At 47.8% G+C, this 21911-nt stretch overlaps 1 protein-coding gene across 8 annotated transcripts in view; it reads right to left on the bottom strand.

Moving 5' to 3' along the window:
* Positions 1-21911, bottom strand: part of SORL1 (sortilin related receptor 1) — a 180561-nt gene that overhangs the window by 149979 nt on the left and 8671 nt on the right. For 7 of the 8 annotated variants that reach the window (XM_063671515.1, XM_063671516.1, XM_054441732.2 and 4 more), the window contains exons 2-3: positions 13082-13198; positions 4436-4561 (exon numbers count right to left, since the gene is read on the bottom strand). In XM_063671515.1, coding sequence (XP_063527585.1) covers positions 4436-4561; positions 13082-13198 — 243 coding nt within the window. Of the gene's footprint in view, positions 1-4435; positions 4562-13081; positions 13199-16429; positions 16599-21911 lie in introns of those variants that run through there. The other variant, XM_054441734.2, reaches the window with a different exon arrangement.

The following is a 21911-nucleotide window of genomic DNA, read 5'->3' as shown; positions in this document are numbered from 1 at the left end:
AAGGACAGAGAAGGCAATGAAGGAACATCCCTCTAAAAGGTAGGAATGAAATTTTACCTAGGACCAACCTCTGCCTGGAAAAAGGCAGGACTGGCTCTTGCTTCTGCTGAGGCTGAGGCTGTGAGGCCTAACAGTACATTCAGTAGCCTTTTTAAAAAAGCCCCAGATATGCAGTGGCGCTGGCCCGTAGTCACAGCTACCAGGAAGGCTGAGACAGGAAGATCACCTGAGCCCTGGAATTTGAGGTTACAGTGAGCTATGATTGTGCCCAGGCTGTATGGCAGTGCAAGACCCGTGTCTCTATTTTTTAAAAATTATTAAGTAAGCAAATAACAGCGCCAAACATATTTCAATTCTGTCTGACCAATCTCAGGGGCCCCACAATGTTGGTGGAACTGCCATGTGGCAAGCACTGCACAATGGTTCAGGGCAGCACACAGGAGACCAAGAAGGAAGTGGGACTGCTGGCTAATGCAAAAATAGACCCAAAACTCACATGGGCCCACAAGCACCATCTCCATCACAAGGCAAAGCCTTCGGACTGGAGCTGGATGCCGCGCTAGCACCTTCTCTCCCCTTCCACAGGCACTCATGCTCCTGGACATCCACGCTGCCCTTTCCTGACATCTTAACCTTTCCGAGCAGCTGCTAACACTCATTTCAACCATTTCAAATGCTCCTTGGCAGCTCACATTTTCACCTGGGTGATCTGCCTAGGCGGAGCGCCCTGCTGTTGACAGCAAGGCACCCAGCTTCTGTGATTTTTCTCAGGAAGTGGTAGGTCTGGTGGGGCAATTTGCCTTCCAGGGGACAAAGGCAAAAGTAACAGAAGCAATCATCACGTTAAGAGTCATCATTTCCTTCCTGAGAGTCTGGTGGGGTGGTGAGGAGCAGCCTTCTCTGGGGAATTAGAAACTATCTACAGAGAATGCTGCCCCCCCAACCTACTCAGCCTGTTCGAGGCCTGAGGTCCAACTGTCAACAAATTCTCCAAGAAGGCAGCCTTTTTTCTCCTGACTTCTCCATCCCCACCAACTCCAAAGAATATCCACCCATGAGAATCTAAGACACACCACTCACAGGTACACAGCACTTGGGCTGCAAACATGTCACCCCCATTCCACTGTGCAGCACCTAAACTCCTTTACTGCAATCACCCTCCAGTTTCCCCTTGCTCTTGCCCCAAACACCACGGCCCCTGCTCTGCTCCTTCTCCAGATCCAGTGCTTCCAAAGCCCCAGTCCTCTGCCTGCACCAACCCTCCTCCTCCAAGTCCAAAACATCATCTGTCCTGTCTTCTGACTCTTCAGACTTGTGGCCTTAGCAGTTGCTCACCACAACCCACAACAAGCAGAAAGGAAGTCGGAACCCACCTATAGGCATCTGTGTACTATGGAAGAAGCTGGGGAACAACAGATGGAGCCTGCCTATAGACATCTGTGCACTAGGGGAGGAGCTGGGGAGGAGGAGATGGAGCCTGCCTATACACATCTGTGCACTAGGGGAGGAGCTGGGGAAGAAGAGATGGAGCCTGCCTACAGACATCTGTGCTCTAGGGGAGGAGCTGGGAAGGAGATGGAGCCTGCCTATAGACATCTGTGCACTAGGGGAGAAGCTGGGGAAGAAGAGATGGAGCCTGCCTATACACATCTGTGCACTAGGGGAGGAGCTGGGGAGGAGGAGATGGAGCCTGCCTATAGACATCTGTGCTCTAGGGGAGGGGCTGGGGAAGAAGAGATGGAGCCTGCCTATAGACATCTGTGCTCTAGGGGAGGAGCTGGGGAGGAGGAGATGGAGCCTGCCTATAGACATCTGTGCACTAGGGGAGGAGCTGAGGAAGAAGAGATGGAGCCTGCCTGTAGACATCTGTGCTCTAGGGGAGAAGCTGGGGAAGAAGAGATGGAGCCTGCCTATAGACATCTGTGCTCTAGGGGAGGAGCTGGAGAGGAGGAGATGGAGCCTGCCTATAGACATCCGTGCACTAGGGGAGAAGCTGGGGAAGAAGAGATGGAGCCTGCCTATAGACATCTGTGCTCTAGGGGAGGAGCTGGGGAGGAGGAGATGGAGCCTGCCTATAGACATCCATGCACCACGGCAGGAGGTGAGGAGGAGGAGGAGATGAAGCTGAAACGATTCCAGAGGGACAACAAGGCATTTTCGAGGCCACAACCTCTGCAAGAGTGAGCTCTGAGACAATGTGTAAATATAGTAATCGTCATCACCATCAGGTAAGTACAACTTAATAAATTGAGAAATCCAGGTGTTATTAGCTTGTTGCAAAAGAAATTCTGGTTTTTACCATTACTTATGATAATATTTGATTAGTTTTTTTTCAAATTTAATTATTTAAATAGACATACTATTATATGTATTTATCGTGTAGAACATAATGTTTAAAAACATACATACATTGTTTAATGGTTAAATCTGGCTAATTAACAAATGCTTTCCCTCTCATAGTTATTTTTGTGTGAGAACACAAAATCCACTCTGCATTTCCAAGCGTACAACACATCAGCAGGTGTAATTTGATTCTTGAGAGGCGGGGCACATATGGATCCATCCACAGAAGAGGCAGCTATGAGCTGGACCCTGGGCAGGGCTCCTCACCTCATGGAGAAGCCAAAGGCAAGGCAAGCAGCACGGCCCACCCCCCTCTGGGAGTCCCGGGGGCCAGGACTCCGGGCCACACTGTGCAGTGGGGCAGAGGGGCACAAAGGCTGGCTGACCCGTCTATGGGGCCAATTCCCTCCAACACCTTCTCCTTGCTTTTCATCTCAGAGGGAAAACTTACTCTGTCACCCTGGAGTTAGGTAAGAAAGCGAAGTTTGCTCCTAACTGCCACTCTACTCTGAGATCATCAGGCAGAGCTGATATTTTAACAAGTATGTACCAGTAATAACCATTCCAGTTGTTAAAAAACAACTGCTCTGTACCAGCTGGTCAACAGCCGCTGCCCTGAAACCCTTAAGTGGCCCTTCCTAAGCCTACCCCACGACATTTCCCATGGCCTGTTCCCTTCCCCAGGATCTGCCTGAAATTCAGCAACTCAAAAGTTAATGCATGGCCCAGCAGGGCACGTCCAGGACCCAGTCTCCTCCAGATAGGATTTGTTCTGATTGGTCAGTGCCCAAGCCACACCAGTCACTAAATATTTTGAATGCAGCCCCTGCTAAGAGACCTCAAGCAACCTGAGAAGCCAGCACTAGGGACTGGAAGGAGGACCCTGTAGATCTTGCTTGCTTGTTCCTTTCTGGAGCAGAAAGCTTTTGCTACTAGAACGTTTCTCTTAGTTTTTCTACTAAGGGTCTTTCCGTAGAATATCTGGCCTGGAAACAAACAAGGTAACCCAAGAGTGGGGAAGAAAGCAATGAAATACAACTCTCCGAGCTAAGAGCTACCCAACCGTCAGGAAAGCCTTGCCGGCTGCCCGGCTGCCCGGTTCCTGCCCTCCCGCCTCTACCTCCCTGGGGGCCCAGGGTCAACGCTTCCTCAAATCAAATTGCCTAACTGAAGAAACAAAGCCCCCAGGGCCAGCCAGCTGGGAAAACAAAGCAGGAGGCATAGCAATATCTGCTGCCTTGGTTTTCTTTTCCATATCGGTACAGGTTCAGAGGCCGAGGGACAGAGGGGTGCACCAACACACGCACGCAGCTACCCACGTGCACACAAGCACGCACACGCACGCAGGTACCCACGTGCACACAAGCATGCACACGCACGCAGGTACCCACACACGCACATGGGTACCAATGCATGCACACAGGTATCCCCACACACACACAAGCACACACACAGGTACCCATACGTGCATAAGCACCCACACGCAGGTACCCACACACACACAAGTACCTACACGCACACAAGCACACACACAAAGGTCCTCACACACACACAAGCATGCACATCCACACAAGTACCCATAGCACACAAGCACACACACACAGTTACCCACATGCACACAAGCACACACACACAGGTACCCACAGGCACACAGGTACTCACATGCACACAAGCACGTACATGCACACACACACATACAAGCACGCATAAGCACGCAAGCAGACACACTGATAGTGTCCTAGAAAACATGAATTAGACTGCAAGGTTATTCTCAGTGTACCTGGGAAACATTTTTGCCATCTGCGAGTCGGGCAAGGTATTATAATATTTGGCTGATTTTCTGTGGTTTAACCTGCCATTGTTTGTCTAGAAATCCTGCCTGACCAGTACTTGGCCTGCCTGATTGTGCAGAGACCCACCCTGAGAACAGCAGTCTGTCACAGACGCCCAGGTTAGCACAAAAACTCACTGGCCATCAGTCATGCTACAAAGATCACAGAGAGCGCCATCTCCTAGCACCCCCTTAAGTGCAGCAATCTTTCCAAAACCTAGTCCCATTAAGTCAGGACAGGAGGGATGGCCGCTTCCTTACCCGCTTGTTGTCCGCAGGGCTGTGGTAGAACTGGGCAATCACAGCTTCACTCCTATTTCCCACGCCAAAGTTTAACTTGTCTGAAATTTTCTTGAATGATTTTCCATAGTCATAAGACACGTACACCTGGAATATACAGAAAAGGAGAAGAAAAAGAAAGAGTTGGTGAGAAACTGGCAGAAAGATCTCTTTCTTTTTTTTTTTTTTTTTTTTTGGAGACAAGAGTTTCACTCTTTTTGCCCAGGCTGGAGTGCAATGGCGCGATCTCGGCTCACTGCAACCTCTGCCTCCCGGGTTCAAGCGATTCTCTTGCCTCAGCCTCCCAAGTAGCTGGGATTACAGGCACCTGCCACCACGTCCAGCTATTTTTTTTTTTGTATTTTTAATAGAGACGGGGTTTCACCATGTTGGCCAGGATGGTCTCGATCTCTTGACCTTGTGATCTGCCTGCCTCGGCCTCCCAAAGTGCTGGGATTACAGGCGTGAGCCACTGTGCCCAGCCAGAAAGATCTCTTTCAAACATCCCATCCTGGATCCTGAACATGGCTCCCATTAGGTGCCTGATAGGAAATGACAGATGTTACCAGATAACACACAAAGGTGAGGCAAGGCACCTCTATGTCTGTCCCCAAGCATGTGGGGGCAGAAAGCATGGGACCCCTGCAGTCCCCACTGCCTGGAATACACAATCCTCTTTTTTGAGGCCAAGGCAAGTCCCTGGAGCAGGAGACGAATGATAGAAACAGTAATAACCTCCTCACCAGGGCTGAGTTAAGTGTTTAACAAATTACATCCAGAGGAGGGAGAATGTGGCTAGCTGAGGGGAATGGAACGGAGGATTTGTTTTGCCATCTGTTGAACGGTGCCCAAAACGTATCTAATTCTTCATTCTTCTGCTGGGAAGTTCTGTTTGTACAGCATTCCACACAAAAGAGAAGAAAACCCTCATGGGTCTCTACCGTGTAGCCCGAGATGGAAATGAAAGAGTGCTGAGTGACGTGAAAATACTGGGAGCAGAATCCCTTCACCAGCACTAGTGTTTTATGACTCTGTAGGATGGGAGATGGTAACAGCAGCAGAATCCATGAGGGTGCCAATCGTATTTGCTTCTCTACTGTACCCCAGTTTCTGGCTATGCAGTAATCACAGTGACAAACATAAGAATGTTTGTCATTCCCCGAGTGCTCACTATGTGAAGATAAAGTACCAACCTCTTCAAATGAATGAGCTCAGGTAACTCACAACAGCCCTGCATGGCAATGCAATTATTAAAATTGTTTTACAGATAAGACATCAGGGGTTCATGAGGTTAGTCCCCTGCCAAAGTAACACAGAAAGTAAGTAGCAGAGTGGAATTCTGACCTAAGCTGCCTGCCTCCAAAGCCAGAGATCTCAAGGCCATTATCACCACAGGTAACAAATAGGAGAATGAAAGTCTCAGATGTTTCGTACCTACCTGTGAGATGTGAAATAATTAATATAATCACTGGGTTAAAAACAAGCCTGATAGGTGAATATGTTAATAATAACTTAGTTATTTTTCAAATGATTCATGGAAAAGGGGATTAGGATGAGCATTAAAGAAAAATGAGGCCAGGCTCACGCCTGTAACCCCAACACTTTGGGAAACTGAGGTGGGAGGATGGCTTGAGGCCAGGAGTTTGAGACCAGCCTGGGCAACGGAGTGAGACCCTATATCTACAGAAAATATAAAAATGAGCCTGGCTTGGTGGTTTGAGCCTATAGTCCCAGTTAGTTGGGAAGCTGAGGTGGGAAGATCACTTAAGCCCAGGAGTTTCAGGCTGCAGTGAGCCATGATCACACCGTTGCACTCCAGCCTGGGTGACAGAGCGAGGAAGGAAGGTAGGGAGGGAGGAAGCGAGGAAGGAAGGAAGGGAGGGAGGAAGCGAGGAAGGAAGGAAGGGAGGGAGGAAGCGAGGAAGGAAGGAAGGGAGGGAGGAAGCGAGGAAGGGAGGAAAGGAGGGAGGAAGGGAGGAAGGAAGGGAGGGAGGGAGGGAGGGAGGAAGGAAGGATGGGAGGGAGGGAAGGGAAGGGAGGGAGGAGAAGGGAGGGAGAGAGGGAGGAAGGGAGGGAGGGAAGGGCAGGTGAATTCAAAGTGGAGCAGGGTGTATTCCAATCCTTGCTTGTCTGAGTCATCAGCAAACACGTTTTGAGGGTTCCATGTGAGCCAGGTATTGTCTAGACACCAGACAGACAAAGACTAATAAAAGACATAGTCTTTAGACACGATGGGCATGTAAACATGTAAATGTCTGCAAACAATGCCCTATGTAAACACAAGGTATGTAGAAAGGGAACAGAGAGCACATGCAGGTCTTTAATAATTACTAGATGTTAAGGTTAGAAGAGGCCAAGACAGAGCCTCTGCCTTTATCTGGGTCACAGTCGAAGAAGCTATTAGAACACACAGTATGTGTTCCCAACTACCAGATACACAGTAAGGGGCTGCCACAAAAGCAGCTTCAGAAATTGTGCAGGCTGAGAGTTCACAGATAATCTGAGTGGGTAAAATGATGAAGTAGCACTTTCTCACTTCTATTCTGCTGGCCAAGAACGGACATTAGTGTCCTGGTTAGGTTCAAACATCACATGGAGCAAAATAATGGCTTCTCAGGAAGGAAACTAAGGTCTCTTCCAGCTCTGACATCCCATAATTTGATAACCCCCTATGTATTTCTTCAGGGGCACAAAGGTGATAGTTTACATTAAGGTAGCATTTTTCAGTATGCAATACTCCTTTACAAACATTCTCTCTCTTCATCTGAAAAACCGGAGTTAGTCTCACCTTTGTCTCTTTCAGTGTACCTGGGGCATAGCAGGTACTCAACAAAGATTTCTAGGATGAATAAATATCATTATAAACCAAAGAGCAAGTAAACAAATGTGATAAATAAATGAACAGAAAAGAATGAACTGAATGAATCAGTGAGTCACTAAGAGATTTCCATTTAAGAGATAAACAAAAACTAAGATTCCCAGAAGTGAATGGCTAGCTCCGGGTCATACCGCTAGTAAGAGACAAAACTATGACAGTTTCTTCCGATTCCACGTCCAGTTGTCTCTCTACTCCAACAAGTTACCTCTAGGAGAATGTTCTCTTCTCCATCTTAATGTTTCTCTGCTAAGTAGGAAGGTCTTATACCAAGTCCACAGGCCAAGCACTGGAAGGAGCGCTGGCCGGCAGAGAGAAAAGACCCACATTAACCAAGTAGGGAGCCTTCCTGAGATTCTCAGCCATGCCGCTGCCATCGTGCACACGGAGGTAAAACCACCTTCACTATCAAAGAGCTCTTCCCTAATTCTCACCTACAAACAAAATCCATCTCTTTGGGTCTTCTACTTAATAGAGGTGAAAAGCAAGTATGTAACAGTCCGTCCTATGCCTGAAGGCCATCATGAACTGCTCATCAACTTTCCTTCCCTTGGCCAGGCTGAAAAATTCCAACATGACATTTTTATCCTGCCTTCACAATTGTTATTTCTTTCTCTTTTTTTGACGAGACAGGCTCTTGCTCTATTACTCAGGCTGGAGCGCAATGGCACAAGCACAGCTCACTTCAGCCTTGACCTCCCGGGGTCAAGCAATCCTCCCAGGGTCAAGCGATCCTCCCACCTCAGCCTCCTGCGTAGCTGGGATTACAGGCAGGCGCCACCACGCCCAGCTAATTTTTTGTATTTTTTTTTTAGAGATGGGGTTTCCTAGGCTGGTCTCCAACTCCTGAGCTCAAGCAATCTGCCCACCTCAGCTTTCCAAAGTGCCAGGATTACAAGCATGAGCCTCCACGCCCAGTCCTTAATTCTTATTTCTATTTAATTAGCATAGACTATAAGCTCCATAGAACAGGGACAATGCTTAAAGCTGGTGCACAGTTATCTACCTTCCCCCACATTGAACAGCCCAGAAAAGGCCTCTGCCAGTGTGCAGTTAGCTCAAGCGGATTGGTGGCTCCACCCCGACCTGCGCTTTCCTTTCTAGCTGTCTTTTCTTCATGGCAGCACCATGCTGCTGACTCACGGTCCAATACGGTCTCCAGGTGAATTTGAGAGAACACCCCGGACTCACTCATCTTGTGCTTTTAGTTGGTTTTTCATCCAGACAGGATTTCTGCACTAAATAGTCCCCTCTGACCTCAATATGATGCTACTCCCTAAAGAGCAGGGGAGGAGTTACTAAACTGCCCACAGTTTCTGGTTAGATCCATCTTTTACAAAGATGGTCCTTCAAAGTGAGTGATTTTAAATTCTTTCCCTTGTACTTCAAAACTACATAATAATAAAGAGGAGGGAGAGAAAGGGGAGAAACAGAAGACGGCTAAAATGTACAGAAAACATCCCCACACCTGGCACTGTTCTAATTACTTTACAGCAATGTTCTCAAACTGTAATATGCCCACAGACTGCCCCCGCCCTCCGCCCCCCACCTGCCCCTGGTCCCGGCAAGACACTGGTCAAGTGCAGGTTCTGATTCAAGAAGTCCGGGCGGGACCTGAGATTCTTTTCTAACCAGCTCCCAGAAAATCCCCAAGGGCTGATCCACAGACCACAACCACACTTTGGGTAGCAAGGTTTAACAAGCACTATGTCAGTGACAGAGGAGAACAAGAGAAGGAACATCACCTGGCCCAAGGTCAGATTGCTAATGAATGGCACATCCAGGATTCCAGCCCAGGTGTTCTGATTTCAGAGCCTGTGCTCAGCCAGACATCAGCCTCCCACTGTTAGCAAGAACTGACACTGCTCCCCAGTCAATCCTGAGGGGCACAATCATGATGTCACACTGCTCTAGGAACAAGGGCAGCAAGTCCTATCCTGCACAGTATCTTTCCTGGTTGATTCTTTTCTTTCTTTTTTTTTTTCTTTTTGAGACAGGGTCTCACTCTGTCACCCAGGCTGGAGTGCAGTGGCAGGATCACAGCTCACTGCAACCTCCGCCTCCCGGATTCAAGTGATTCTCCCGCCTTGGCCTCCTGAGTAGCTGGTATTACAGGCTTGTGCCAGCAAGCCTGGCTAATTTTTGCATTTTTAGTAGAGACGGGGTTTCACCATGCTGGCTGGGCTGGTCTCGAACTCCTGGCCTCAAATGATCCACCCACCTCAGCCTTCCAAAGTGCTAGGATTACAGGCGTGAGCCACACCTCACCCAGCCCCTGGTTGATTCTGATCTTCTGGTGGACTGTACCTCTGGATAGCTCTTCAGCCAATTATGTTGCACCTGAGCACTTAGTAATCCTAGTACTTTGTAAAATACATCATGGGAGAGTAGAAACAAAGAGTTAGGAAAAGTTGAGATAAACATCTATTGATTCTTTTGTCAATTTATCACAGGACAGATGGGTCCTGCAGGAGCCGTTCTCTTCATGGAATCACACTGGCTTCAACTTCATCAGTGGATAATGATTCATTTCTTCCCCCCTGTTTAAGAGCAAGCCTTTCTGGATTCCAGCTTCCAGAGCCATCCCTTTTTAGATATTGAATATGCATGACCTTGGCCACTCACCAACACCCACACAGTTCCTGATTTGTTTAGGTTCTTTCCCTTCTGGACTGCTGACGGGACCTTACAAACCACGCTCAGTCTTCTTTAAAGAGAATTTGGATTGTTATTACCCCAACTCCTGCCTCTGAGTCATCATTTCTTTTCACATTAACTTTTTACATCAGGCATCTCAGTTGCATCTGCCAATCCTTTAACACAGTTTGCAGAGAGGAAGGCCGTTTCTGCCATCCCTACTTATTAACCCTGGCCATTGCGTTTCCTTGTTTCCTTCCCATTTAATCTATCTCCTTTTTTTTTTTTTTTATTTTGAGACAGAGTTTTCGCTCTTGTTGCTCAGGCTGGAGTGCAGTGGCGTGATCTCAGCTCATCGCAACCCCCACCTCCCAGGTTCAAGTGATTCTCCTGCCTCAGCCTCCCAAGTAGCTGTGATTACAGGCACGTGCCACCACACCTGGCTAATTTTGCATTTTTAGTAGAAATGGGGTTTCTCCATGTTGGTCAGGCTGGTCTCGAACTCCCGACCTCAGGTGATCTGCCCACCTCGGCTCTATCTCCCATTTCATTCCACAATAGTGTATCCCTCTTCAAGTGTTCAACGGGCTCTTAGACACACCCAAATATACAGAGAGAGCAAGAGTTGGGTTTCAACAGACTGGCAATACTTAGGGTGACAAACCGTCCTGGCTCACTCGGAACTAAGGGAGGATCCCAGGATGTGGGGCTTTTAGTGCTAAAACCCAGACAAGTTGGTCACCCTACTAATACCACATCTTTGCACACTGAGTACATGATTGGGCCTTGATTCTCGTCAGCCCCGACTTTCCCACTGACACACTGAGTGACCTCACGCAAGTGTCTTTACACCTCTTGGCTCCTGTTTGTCCAGCAAAACTATAAAACAATGCTTAAGATCTTTACCTACCTCATAAAAAATGTTGTCTGGATTGAGTTTTTTAAATGCATAAAAATTCCAAGAAGGATTTCTCAACACAGTATAGCACAGTATATATATCTCCTGTGCCCAGGAGGGATATGCCCATGGGCAGTGACTACACACAGGTGCCTATGAAGAGTCTCACAGGGCCAAAGGCATCCTTTTCTAATTTTTGTTTTATTTTTTCTAGAGAGAGGGTCTCGCTGTCACTCAGGCTGAAGTACAGTAGCACGATAGGTCACCGCAGCCTCAAACTCCTTGGCTCAAGGGATCCTCCTGCCTTAGCCTGCTGAGTAGCTGGGGCTACAGGAACAGGCCACCACACCCGGCCACCAAAGGCATTCAGACACAGCGGTCTGTGGTGGCCACAGCTGTAACTTGCAAAACCTAATCATATTTATAAATGGGCCAAAGTCATTGCCCCAAACAAGTCTAGCCCTGCCCCAGAGCACTACACCCAGACTGGCCATCAGTAGCGGTGATCTCCCACACACCATGGCTGAGAACCCACCCTGGGCAAAGCCAGGCATCCTGCCAGCCAGCCCTTCTGTCTTCCCTGTCTGTGGCTGCCCTAATTCAACTCCCTGGAAACAGTCCCTGAGACAACGTCCCATCACCTGCTTCTCAACACACCCAACCCAGACAGTGGATATACAGAGAGGGACCTCACAGAGACCAAATCCACATTCAAGAATTATAAATGTATCCTTAAGGCTGAGGTGAAAGTGCTGGCAAATTCATCAGAAGGTTCCCCTGGCCAGAATGCAGGGTGACCGAAGCTGTAAAGCATGGTTTTCCATCCACAGCCTCGCGCTGCCACAGCGTCAGACCCCAGGTTGAGGCAGGGGCTGCTCCTCTCTCCCACAAGGAGGAGTCCGGGGCACAGGCCACAGACCTGGGACCAGCCCTCGGGCCAGCTTTGGCCCTTCCATGTGTTTTACTTGGCTCACGCGGTGTCTGTAAAAACTATACACTGGCTGCCAACTTGTAAGACTCAGCAGTTTTCACATGAAACTCCAGACCTCTGGGTTCCTCTGGAAAACCAGAAGATCTGGCAACACTGGGCCCTGCATCCTGCACGGCAACCAGAGCCTGTTGCCGACGAGCAATGCTCCTCGGAAGCATGCTTCTCCAGGTCCCCAAAGGCCCTTCCCCTTCCCCATGTCTCTCCAACACAGGAACCAAGTATCCATTAGTACGTTCAAATTAAGAAACGGGAGAGTGTTTCTTGAATGTGCATCTCCATCAAAACTGGAAATGACAGACATACATTGTCCAACAAGGCCACAGACTTCAAGAAAAATGGGAGAAACCATATTTCTTTGAGGTGGTAGAGTGCTGTAATGGCCAGGCGTGGTGGCTCACGCCTGTAGTCTCAACACTTTGGGAGGCCGAGGCAGGCAGACTGTTTGAGCCCAGGGGTTCGAGACCAGCCTAGGCAATGTGGCAAAACCCCATCTCTACCAAAAAATACATATAAGCACAAAAATTAGCCAGCGATGCTGGTGTGTACCTGTAGTTCCTGCTACTCGGGAGGCTGAGTGGGTGGGAGGATGGCTTGAGCCCAGGAGGCGGAGGTTGCAGTGAGCCAAGATCACACCACTGTACCCCAACCTGGGCAACAGAGCCAGACCCCAACTCAAAAAAAAAAAAAAGAGTGTTATAAACTTGAAGGCCAGGCTTCACTCCTGGCCTCCCACAGGCCTTTGAGTTTGTAACCCTTGGCATCTTGAGTCTTCAAAGTACCTAATCTACTAAACATCATAAATACCCAGCTATAGAAATTAAGAATATTAGAGAATCAGTTTCAACAGCTCATCCCACTATAATGGGTTAGAAGAAACCAGCATATGGGAAAGGCCAATTTGATTCCATCTGGCTCAGCTGCAGGCAGGCAGCTCTGCCCAGGAAGGCACTCTGGTATTTTCTTGGGCAGATGCAACAATCCAGTCCATACGCTAGTACTTCCCAAAGGTAATCACACATTGCATGGATCTCTTTGCAACACTGACTGCACCTCCCTGTGTTCAGCAAATAAGGGATATATCATTTTCTAGATTATCTTCCCTGTCATACAATTCATCCCTTCCATGTTCCAATTACCCACTACTTTTTCCGGTATGATAATCCCAGTGGATCAGAAAAGGGCATGTTGATGGCACCAAGGTGTGCCCAGAGCCAACACAATACTTACATCACTGCTCTTGGGCCTCGCCAATGCCAGGCTATCTCGGGCCAAGGCCACGATCACGTTGCTTTTCTCTCCAGCCCAGTGCACCACCATCTGATTGTGGGAATCATTCAGACTAACCTGAAAGAGATCAATGTAGGAATTAGGACCCACAATAACTGATGGCCACACACATTCTAAATCAAGACTCTTTCCTCCTTTGTCAAGCAGAAATGATTAAGATTCTGCCATCTGAAGCATTTGGGCCAAGGTGGCCTCTTCCCCTCCCACCTCATGCATATTCTGTCACACTCAACTTCCCCACAAAGAAATGAGTCCCCTGCTATTTTGGATGTAAACAGATTATAGAAAAGCTTCTTGGGCTCTCATTGGCATAACCAATTCCTTTGATTATTTTCATCCTTTATGATACCAATCTCTGGTTACTCTGATCCTTACTCTATGTATGACATGCACTGGTAAGATTTTAAACCAAAGCATGGAAACATTGCCCTTGTTCAAAAAAAAATTCATAGGCCAGAAAGATCACATGCTTTTCAAACTTCTGTTCCAACTATGTTTTCTCTGGCTTGGTGGTACTGTCATTTACTTTCAGCTGGTAATGAGAAATGAGAGAAGTATCATTGTGAAGCTTTTCAAAATTATTTTTGAAGGGTCTCAAATAAGGAAATATTTTAGTTCTCAGACTTTTAGATTTGGTAAACCGATAAAATAAAAATGAGGAAGGCCAACAGAGGACAGCCTCATATTGCCCTGTAAGGTAAGCTGCGTAACAGACAAATCCCAAAGGCTCAGCGGTGTGGCTGAGCCACTATCTAGAGTCATTGTCATTTTTTCAAAGATGTGTTAACACTGAAAACTGAGGAAGCATATCATCTCAGAATAAAGAACCGTTGTTTCACTGTATGGAAAACTACATTACTTTTATTTTCTTATTTCACCATTGGCTGATGGCTAACTGTCTGAGGACTGACATTTGAACACCTGAACCATACATTCCACGCACTCTGTGGAAAGCAAAGTCACGATAGGAATAACAAAAATTTTGAGAGCTGGTCAGGCTCGGTGGCTCACAACTGTAATCCCAGCACTTTGGGAGGCCAAGGCGGGCAGATCACCTGAGGTCAGGAGTTCAAGACCCGCCTGGCCAATACAGTGAAACCCCATCTCTACTAAAAATACAAAAATTGGCCAGGCATGGTGGCATGCACCTGTAGTCCCAGCTACTCGGGAGGCTGAGGCAGAAGAATCGCTTGAGCCCAGGAGGCAGAGGTTGCAGTGAGCTGAGGTTGAGCTACCACACTCCAATCTGGGCGACAGCGCAAGACTCAGTCTCAAAAAAAAAATTCTGAGAGGTGGTCCAACACTCAGAAGCAGGACAACGCCATGAAACCAGGATCACAGGCTGCCTCTCTTGCTGAGCGATGTCTGAGAGAAGCCTATTCCACCAGCCTCCTCAACCTCAGCTGTCTGAGGCACACATGGAAGGAAATCAAGCTTCTGGGACTCCAGCCCACACAGTTCACCCCACCCACGAGTAAGCCTAGACTGATGACAGTTCAAGCCTGGGCCAACCTGCCCTCCAAGCTGTCTTCTCATCAAGGCTCTGCAGCAGAAAACCCACAGCTCCTTTCTCCTTCTCTCGCTTCCTCCCCCCAGCACACTCGAACTTTCCCCACCCACTCCTTGAGGTGCTCTCAGATGTCATCAGGGAAAAGAGAAACACCTGTGCCACATATTTGGCTGGCAGAAGGACAAAGCAGCTAATCCTTAACGACGTTACTTGGGGTTTTAAATACCTGCATTTAATTTGATCCAGGATCAAACTCTTTTTGAAAAACATTTGAAAGTCGACCTTACTTTAAAGAGAAGGACCTAGGAAAATATGTCCTTCCAAAATGTCTCTTCTCATTCCCAGATAGAGAAGTCCAGGCAAGCACTAACAGAGAAGTGCAAATAAGAAATAGAAGTAAATAAATTATTTAATCCAGAATGCTACAAAGAGAAAGCAGCTAAAGGAATCTCCTCCGGTCACTGAAGCCTTCCCTTTTCCTCCTTTCTCTTTCCAGCCCAATCCTCTGGATCCATCTGGAGATCGGAAACTCACAACACAGGTGCCCTGGGAATCCCAGCTAAAAGTTTCCTCCCCTCCCAAAACATCTGCACTCTTGAACCAGAGTGGGGATAGAAAACTATGCAAATGTCAATACAATAAAGGACTAGGAACCTAGAAAAAAAAAAATCACCCATGTTCCCCTGGGATCTGGGATAAAAAGTCCTCAAATATTCAACTTGGGCATCCTCAAAGATGACATCAAAATGCTCCCTCTGGCAGGTAACACTCAGATAATGCTTTGAGTAGGTTGCAAAGCTTTCAGTGATCAAAGTGGGTAAAAGGTCTGAAGACAACTTGGTGAAATCGATCTACTCAGAGGACAGGAGACCGCCTCACCAATCCCAAGGCAGGTGAAAGGTGAGAAGAGCACCAAGGGCAAGCCTCAAAACATCCAAGGGCTTTTCTACAAAGAAAACCTCCCATCCTGGCTAACACGGTGAAACCCAGTCTCTACTAAAAACACAAAAAATCAGCCGGGCGTGGTGGCAGGTGACTGTAGTCCCAGCTACTCGGGAGGCTGAGGCAGGAGAATGGCGTGAACCCAGGAGGCGGAACTTGCAGTGAGCCGAGAGCGTGCCACTGCACTCCAGCCGGGGCAACAGAGTGAGACTCCACCTCAAAAAAAAAAAAAAAAGAAAAGAAAACCTCTAGAAGGCAAGCCTGGTAAAACACCTGTTTGTTTCTTTTTCTTTTTTTTTTTTTTTTTTAAGAAAAGCTTTTTTTATTAGATGTCCCTTTTACTCATCAAAGCAGACTGAAAAGGGGCAGCCCAGTAGGGGGATAAAATCCCTGGCAAGAAATGACTTGTACGAGGGCCACCAGGCACTCACAAGAACAGCTCAGCTCCTTTGCTTGGCGAGATGTCAGGCACATCCTGGTCATGAGAATAACTCCCTGGTGAGTCACAGCTGATCCCCAAGGCAGCCCAGTTGCCCATCCCCCCACAGCAGACCTAGTTGCAAGAATCAGGAATGGATGCGCGCAGGACAGGGGAGCCAGCAGGCAGGCTGGCAGGAAGTAAATTTTATTATCAAGACATGCATTCTGCCCTCTGGCCTCACCTTCCTCCTCTGTCTCCACCTTACCCCCATCCTCACCCCCAAGGGAAAGAAAAGAAGTCAACAAAGCAGGCTTTTCCCGCTAGCTCTCCACGGCATGTGGCCAAGACACCAGCAGCCCCGGGCAGCCCCCAGCAATCAAGAACAACCCACAGGTCCCTAGATCCCTTTACTTACTCAGTGGCTTCCGGTTTGTTTGGTTCCTTTTCCATCCATCCCCAAGGATCTCCCCTTTCCTCCTCCCCAAGCCTTTTTCCATCGCCAATCCCCTACGCAGGTCCCACACCCAGAAGACACTGGCCTGGGAGTGCGTGGGAGGGTGGCTTTCCCAAGAACATAACCTTGACGTGCAATCAGCTATAACCACAACCCTGGGGTGTGAACAACCTTCCCTCTCCCCTCTCTAGCTCACAGGGCATAGCTGGAGCTTGATAAATGAGACACAATTAATTGGAGCTGTTAAGGCAGCAGGGAGGGGCCGAGTGCCTCCCCTCAGAAGGCAAACAGAGAAAAATCACATGCCACAGAAACCTCTGAACACAGAAACTGCATCATGAACAACAAACAGCATCTGGCTCATTGGCAGGTCGTTAAGAGTCAAGATAACCCCCTCCACCCCAACCCCCAAGATCACCTGGCCTGGGGGGGGTCCCATGCCCCACTGAAGGTCAGAATCACCTAAGAGGCCCCACTCCGTGCCTACCAGCTCTGTCGCCCTCTGCCTGGAGCCCAGGAATCAGTCTTTTTTAAAAGACACACCCAGCCGGGCGTGGTGGCTCATGCCTGTAATCCCAGCACTTTGGGAGGCCGAGGCACGCAGATCATGAGGTCAGGAGATGGAGACCAACCTGGCTAACACAGTGAAAAACCTTCTCTACTAAAAATACAAAAAATTAGCCAGGCATGGTGGCACGTGCCTGTAGTCCCAGCTACTAGGGAAGCTGAGGCAGGAGAATTGCTTGAATCTGGGAGGCAGAAGTTGCAGTGAGCCAAGATCATGCCACTGCACTCCAGCCTGGGCGACAGAGCGAGACTCCGTCTCAAAAAAAAAGAGAAGACACACCCCAACCTCAGGTATTTCTAATGCAGCTTCTTTGGGAAACAATGAATCTAGTTGATTCCCCTGCCTCCTGGCAGGAGCTGGAACTAAATGACAGTAGCTAGAAAGATGTACCATTTTTGGTGGGGGGCTTGTCTTTGGGGATTTGGGATTGTCATTAAGACTCTAGAATATACTGATGATATATGCTACAATGTGGATGAACCTCACAAACAATATGCTAAGTGAAGGAAGCCAGATACAAAAGGTCACATATTACATGACACCATTTATATGAAATGCCCTGAATAGGTAAATCCATAGGGACAGAAAGCTGATTAGTGGTTACCAGGGGCTGGTAGATTGGAGAGGAGGGAATCACTACTTAATGGGTAAGGAGTTTTATTTCAGAGCGATGGAAATGTTTTGGAAATCGTGGTAGCACAACATCGTGGCGATATTAAGTCCACTGAACAGTTCACTTTAAAATGGCTGATTTTATGTAATGTGAAATATACCTACATTTTTTTAAGGCCTCTAGGACCTACAGAGAACATTACATTTCTCAAGTGCTAATCAAGAACCTAGGAGCTTCCACTCTTAAGAAGTGCTCCTTTTATCTCATCTCGAGCCCTCACGCTACCAAAATATGCAGCTAGAATGAGTCATACAGGAGGCAGGCTGGGGACCGGGTCTCTGGCCAAATCAATCCTTCAAAGTGCTGTCAGCGGCATCTGCAGAGCCACAGCATCCGCACAGGCCTCCCTGTCCCCAGCTGGAGAAACAGCCGCAGGCCCAAGGCTAGTATCCACCGCCAGCTCACAACAGTGGATGCCACCCACACGTTGACTCGCCTCGGCATCTTCATCAAACAAGTCCTCATCACGCCACACATGTTTTCCCTCAGCCCCCTGCGTGCCCTGGCAACCTGGAGAGGTGAAATGATTCACCTCCTATTATTCAGAGTAAGGGGAAGGACCTGCTACCACCCAGTCCTCAAGTTCTGCGTTGTTATAAATAGAGGGGAGGAAGTCAATGGCTTGGATGAAGGGACTGATTACTCATGCGTTCACTTGCGGATGAAGTAGGCACTGAGGTCTGCTAGGTGCCAGGCACCCTGTAGGCTCTTTAATCATTTCTTACCTGTTAGCTCACACAGAGCACTTCTGGGGGAATTAGGGTTGCAAGTCTAAGCCAATGATGAAAAGTTTCCGATAAAACCACCGAAATCTGTATAGTTGTTGAGGCTTATGCAGGAGGTGGGGCACTGAATCGAATGGGTCACAGGTACCCTCTCTACACCTCTTTCAAATTGGTCAAACCCAAAGATCAGGATGTCCTAGACTCCCACAGCTTGCAGTCCTCACAACTCCTACACAGCCTCCTCCCAAAACACGGTACAAGGAGGACAAATAAGGCAGTCTGATTCATTTCTCTGCTTCACTAGCAGTGAAATACGAAGAAGCGTTTTTAAAATTCTACAATATAGCATAAAACAAATATCCTGTCCTTCAACTGTGAGGACAGAAGGAGCCAGGCACTCCCCTGAACTATATGACGAAACTGAGGAAGCCAAAGACACCCTCCTGAGGTCCAAGGAGAACAAGGTTTTCCCAAACCATCCCTTTACATGGCCTAAATGCTAGGTATGCAAACTGCCTCTCGCTGTCCCCTTTCAAGACTGTGTTCTCACTATATTTAGCAAGCTTATTATCCTCCCTGGACTCCTCACCTCAGAAGGAAAGCTGAAATCTAGTTTACGAGCACTCCCGGAAGAGAGGCCCAGTTCATGGAATCTCAGCTCACTCACTTGACTTTTGAGTTTGCTCAAGATGCTTCACCTACAGAACTCCTGAACTACTTTGCTGATGAATTCAGGCTGCCCATTTTCCAGATGAGCAAACAAGGAGAGAAAGACCCTGGCCTAGGACTTAGCATTCACTACTATCTCCTTCACTGGAGCCACGACCATTCTACAGAGAAAAATACACATATGCCCTTTCCTTTCTCTTTGCTAAAAGGATGATAATCATAATCTCACTGCCTTATAGTATCAGTTTAGAGAGCTTATTTCCCTTTCTGATTGATCCTTGGCAGGGAGAACCTATCTACTGTTTACCTCTGTGTGCCACTCTATCCTGGTGAACCCACTTTGTCAGTGAGCAAATGTGCTTTGCTGTTTTGGGAGGGGCTCCCTACTAAAAAGAAACTGTGGAAAACTCTCTCATGAACATAATATCACTCCTTAATTTACCAGTTGGTAAAAAAAAAAAAAAAAAAATGAGGCCAGAAAGAATCTCAGAGAACATCTAAACGAAATGCTACATTTTGCAAATGAGATTAAGCTCAGAGACAGACTTTAAGGCAATGTGGTGGTCCTCACTGACTGAAAACACACGGCCCCAGTGCAGGAAACACAGTCAGAGTGAGCACAGCAAGTACCCCCTTAAGAGAGTGCACCCTAAGCCAGGACTTGCCCTACGTGAGGATTCCCCTGTGAGCCCAAAGCCATTTCTCACAGCTCTTCAGGATGGTTCCAGACCACCAACTTGCCCTCTGCAGCTTCACCATAAATAGCCCCTCACCTCGTTCAGTCAATAAGTATTTATCAAGCACTAACTATATACCAGATGCTATACTAGGTGTTAGTAAAATGGCAGACTCACATCTGCAATCCCAGCACTTTGGGAGGCCAAGGCGGGTGGATCCCTCGAGCCCAGGAGCTCAAGACCAGCCTAGACAACATGACACAACCCCATCTCTACAAAAAATACAAAAATTAGATGGGCCTCGTGGTGCATGCCTGTAGTCCCAGCTACTAGGGAGTCTGAGGTGGGAGGATCGCTTGTGCCCAAGAGATTGAGGCCGCAGTGAGCTATGATCATGCCACTGCACTCCAGCCTGGGCGACAGAGCTAGACCCTGTCTCAAAAAATAAAAAAGAAAGAAAAATAACATGCTTCTAGGTCCCGCCTCATAGCTCTGAATATAGTAGGGAAAACACGCATTAAACAACTAATTTCAGGAATGATGATTGAATTACTGTTGTTACACAGGGGACCTAACCTCATATCGGGGAGAGAGTGAGGCTTCACTGAAGACCTGACCTATGTACTGACACCATAAGGATGAAGAGGGAGGAGTTAGGGAAAAGGGGATGGAGAAGTGAGGCAGAGAACAGAGACCCAGACCTAAGGCAGGGCAGAGCAAAAGCCAGGAATGAGAAGGGCCTTGATTGAGACTTGCTGTGTTTGAAAAATTACAAGATCAGTGTGGCCAGGAGAAAGTGGAATTATATGAGATCTCCAGGTTTTAAAGGTGGAGAAAAAAAGCACTGCAAAAAAGCTGCAGATCCCTGCCTGAGATCAAAAATTTCACTAGATTACTTAGGATAGACAAATATGCCTGCGTAAATCTGAAACAAGTGCGCTGGTTGGTTTGAGTCTTGTTCTCTCCGGTTTATCACCTGTCTAACTATGGGTAAGTCACTTCACCTTTTCGAGCCTCAAGATACTCATCTCTGAAATGAGACGAATAATCATTCTTATCTTCCCCATTTTTCAAGATTGTCGTAAGAATCAAATGAGATGCAACCTGTGGATGTCATTTCATAAACTTCGACGCACTAAAACATCATTTCTTTTCATTACCAAATGCCTCTCAACCAAAATAAGCCATTCCTCACAAAACGGCTCCACATAAAACATTAACATTAGCGAAAGGCCTAAGAGCAAGCAATGACATACATAAAATGACAAAACACTGCACACCTGAGTCAAGCTAGGAGCTCCTGCCTAACTGAAACTCACAGGCAGTTTTCTCCTTGATTCCCAGCCGAACTCCGAAACCTGGGGAAACCCAACCTCCAGGTCCCAAGGCTCCAGCCCACAGGTGACACTGTTTTCTAGCACTTTCCTAACTCCAAGAGAAAAGCATGTAAACATTACATCCCAAAACCGAAGGCCTCTATACCCTACCAGTGTCTTCTTCACCACCCTGTGAGGGCAGCTATAAACAAGACTAATGGAGAAGGGGGAGTGCATTAAACCCAATGGCTTGGCCAACTTCTCAGTAATAGGAGATGCCCTCTGGGCTACCAGGAAGTGAGGCAACAGGCGGATATCCCACAGGCTCTGGTCTGCTAGCTAAACTCCCTCAGCTCTGTTTAGATAGCTCTTTCACCTCTAACCAACTTTCCACATCCACTCCTTCATTTTTCTCCTCTAGAGATTGAAGGCCTTGTTTCTGCAGTAACCTTCCCCCTCCACCCCACCCATCACCACCACCACCAACAGCACACCTTGCCAAATTCAGCAAACCACGTGCACAGTTAACTGCAGATTTTTTTTAACCACTCAGTGAGAGAATTTCAGGGAACTAAATATACACAGATGAGGTAAGTCATAGGTACAGAGTCTCAGGTTACTCAGTTAATTGAGCACAGGTTTAAAACATGCAAGTCCTTCCAAACACTCCTGGTTTCACAGGACACTCACCCCACTCTGTTCTGCCCCCACTCCCTGCCATCTCGGACTCCTTGGCTGAGATCCTTGGGCAGATCAGCACTGGCCTGTCTTCCCAGGTCCCTGGGGCAGAGACACATGAAACTGTCTCGCATGTG

Source organism: Pongo pygmaeus, chromosome 9, assembly GCF_028885625.2.
Source record: "Pongo pygmaeus isolate AG05252 chromosome 9, NHGRI_mPonPyg2-v2.0_pri, whole genome shotgun sequence".
Lineage (NCBI taxonomy): Eukaryota > Metazoa > Chordata > Mammalia > Primates > Hominidae > Pongo > Pongo pygmaeus.
The sequence above is the reverse complement of the archived record's forward strand: the minus strand, read 5'-3'. Positions and strand labels throughout refer to the sequence as shown.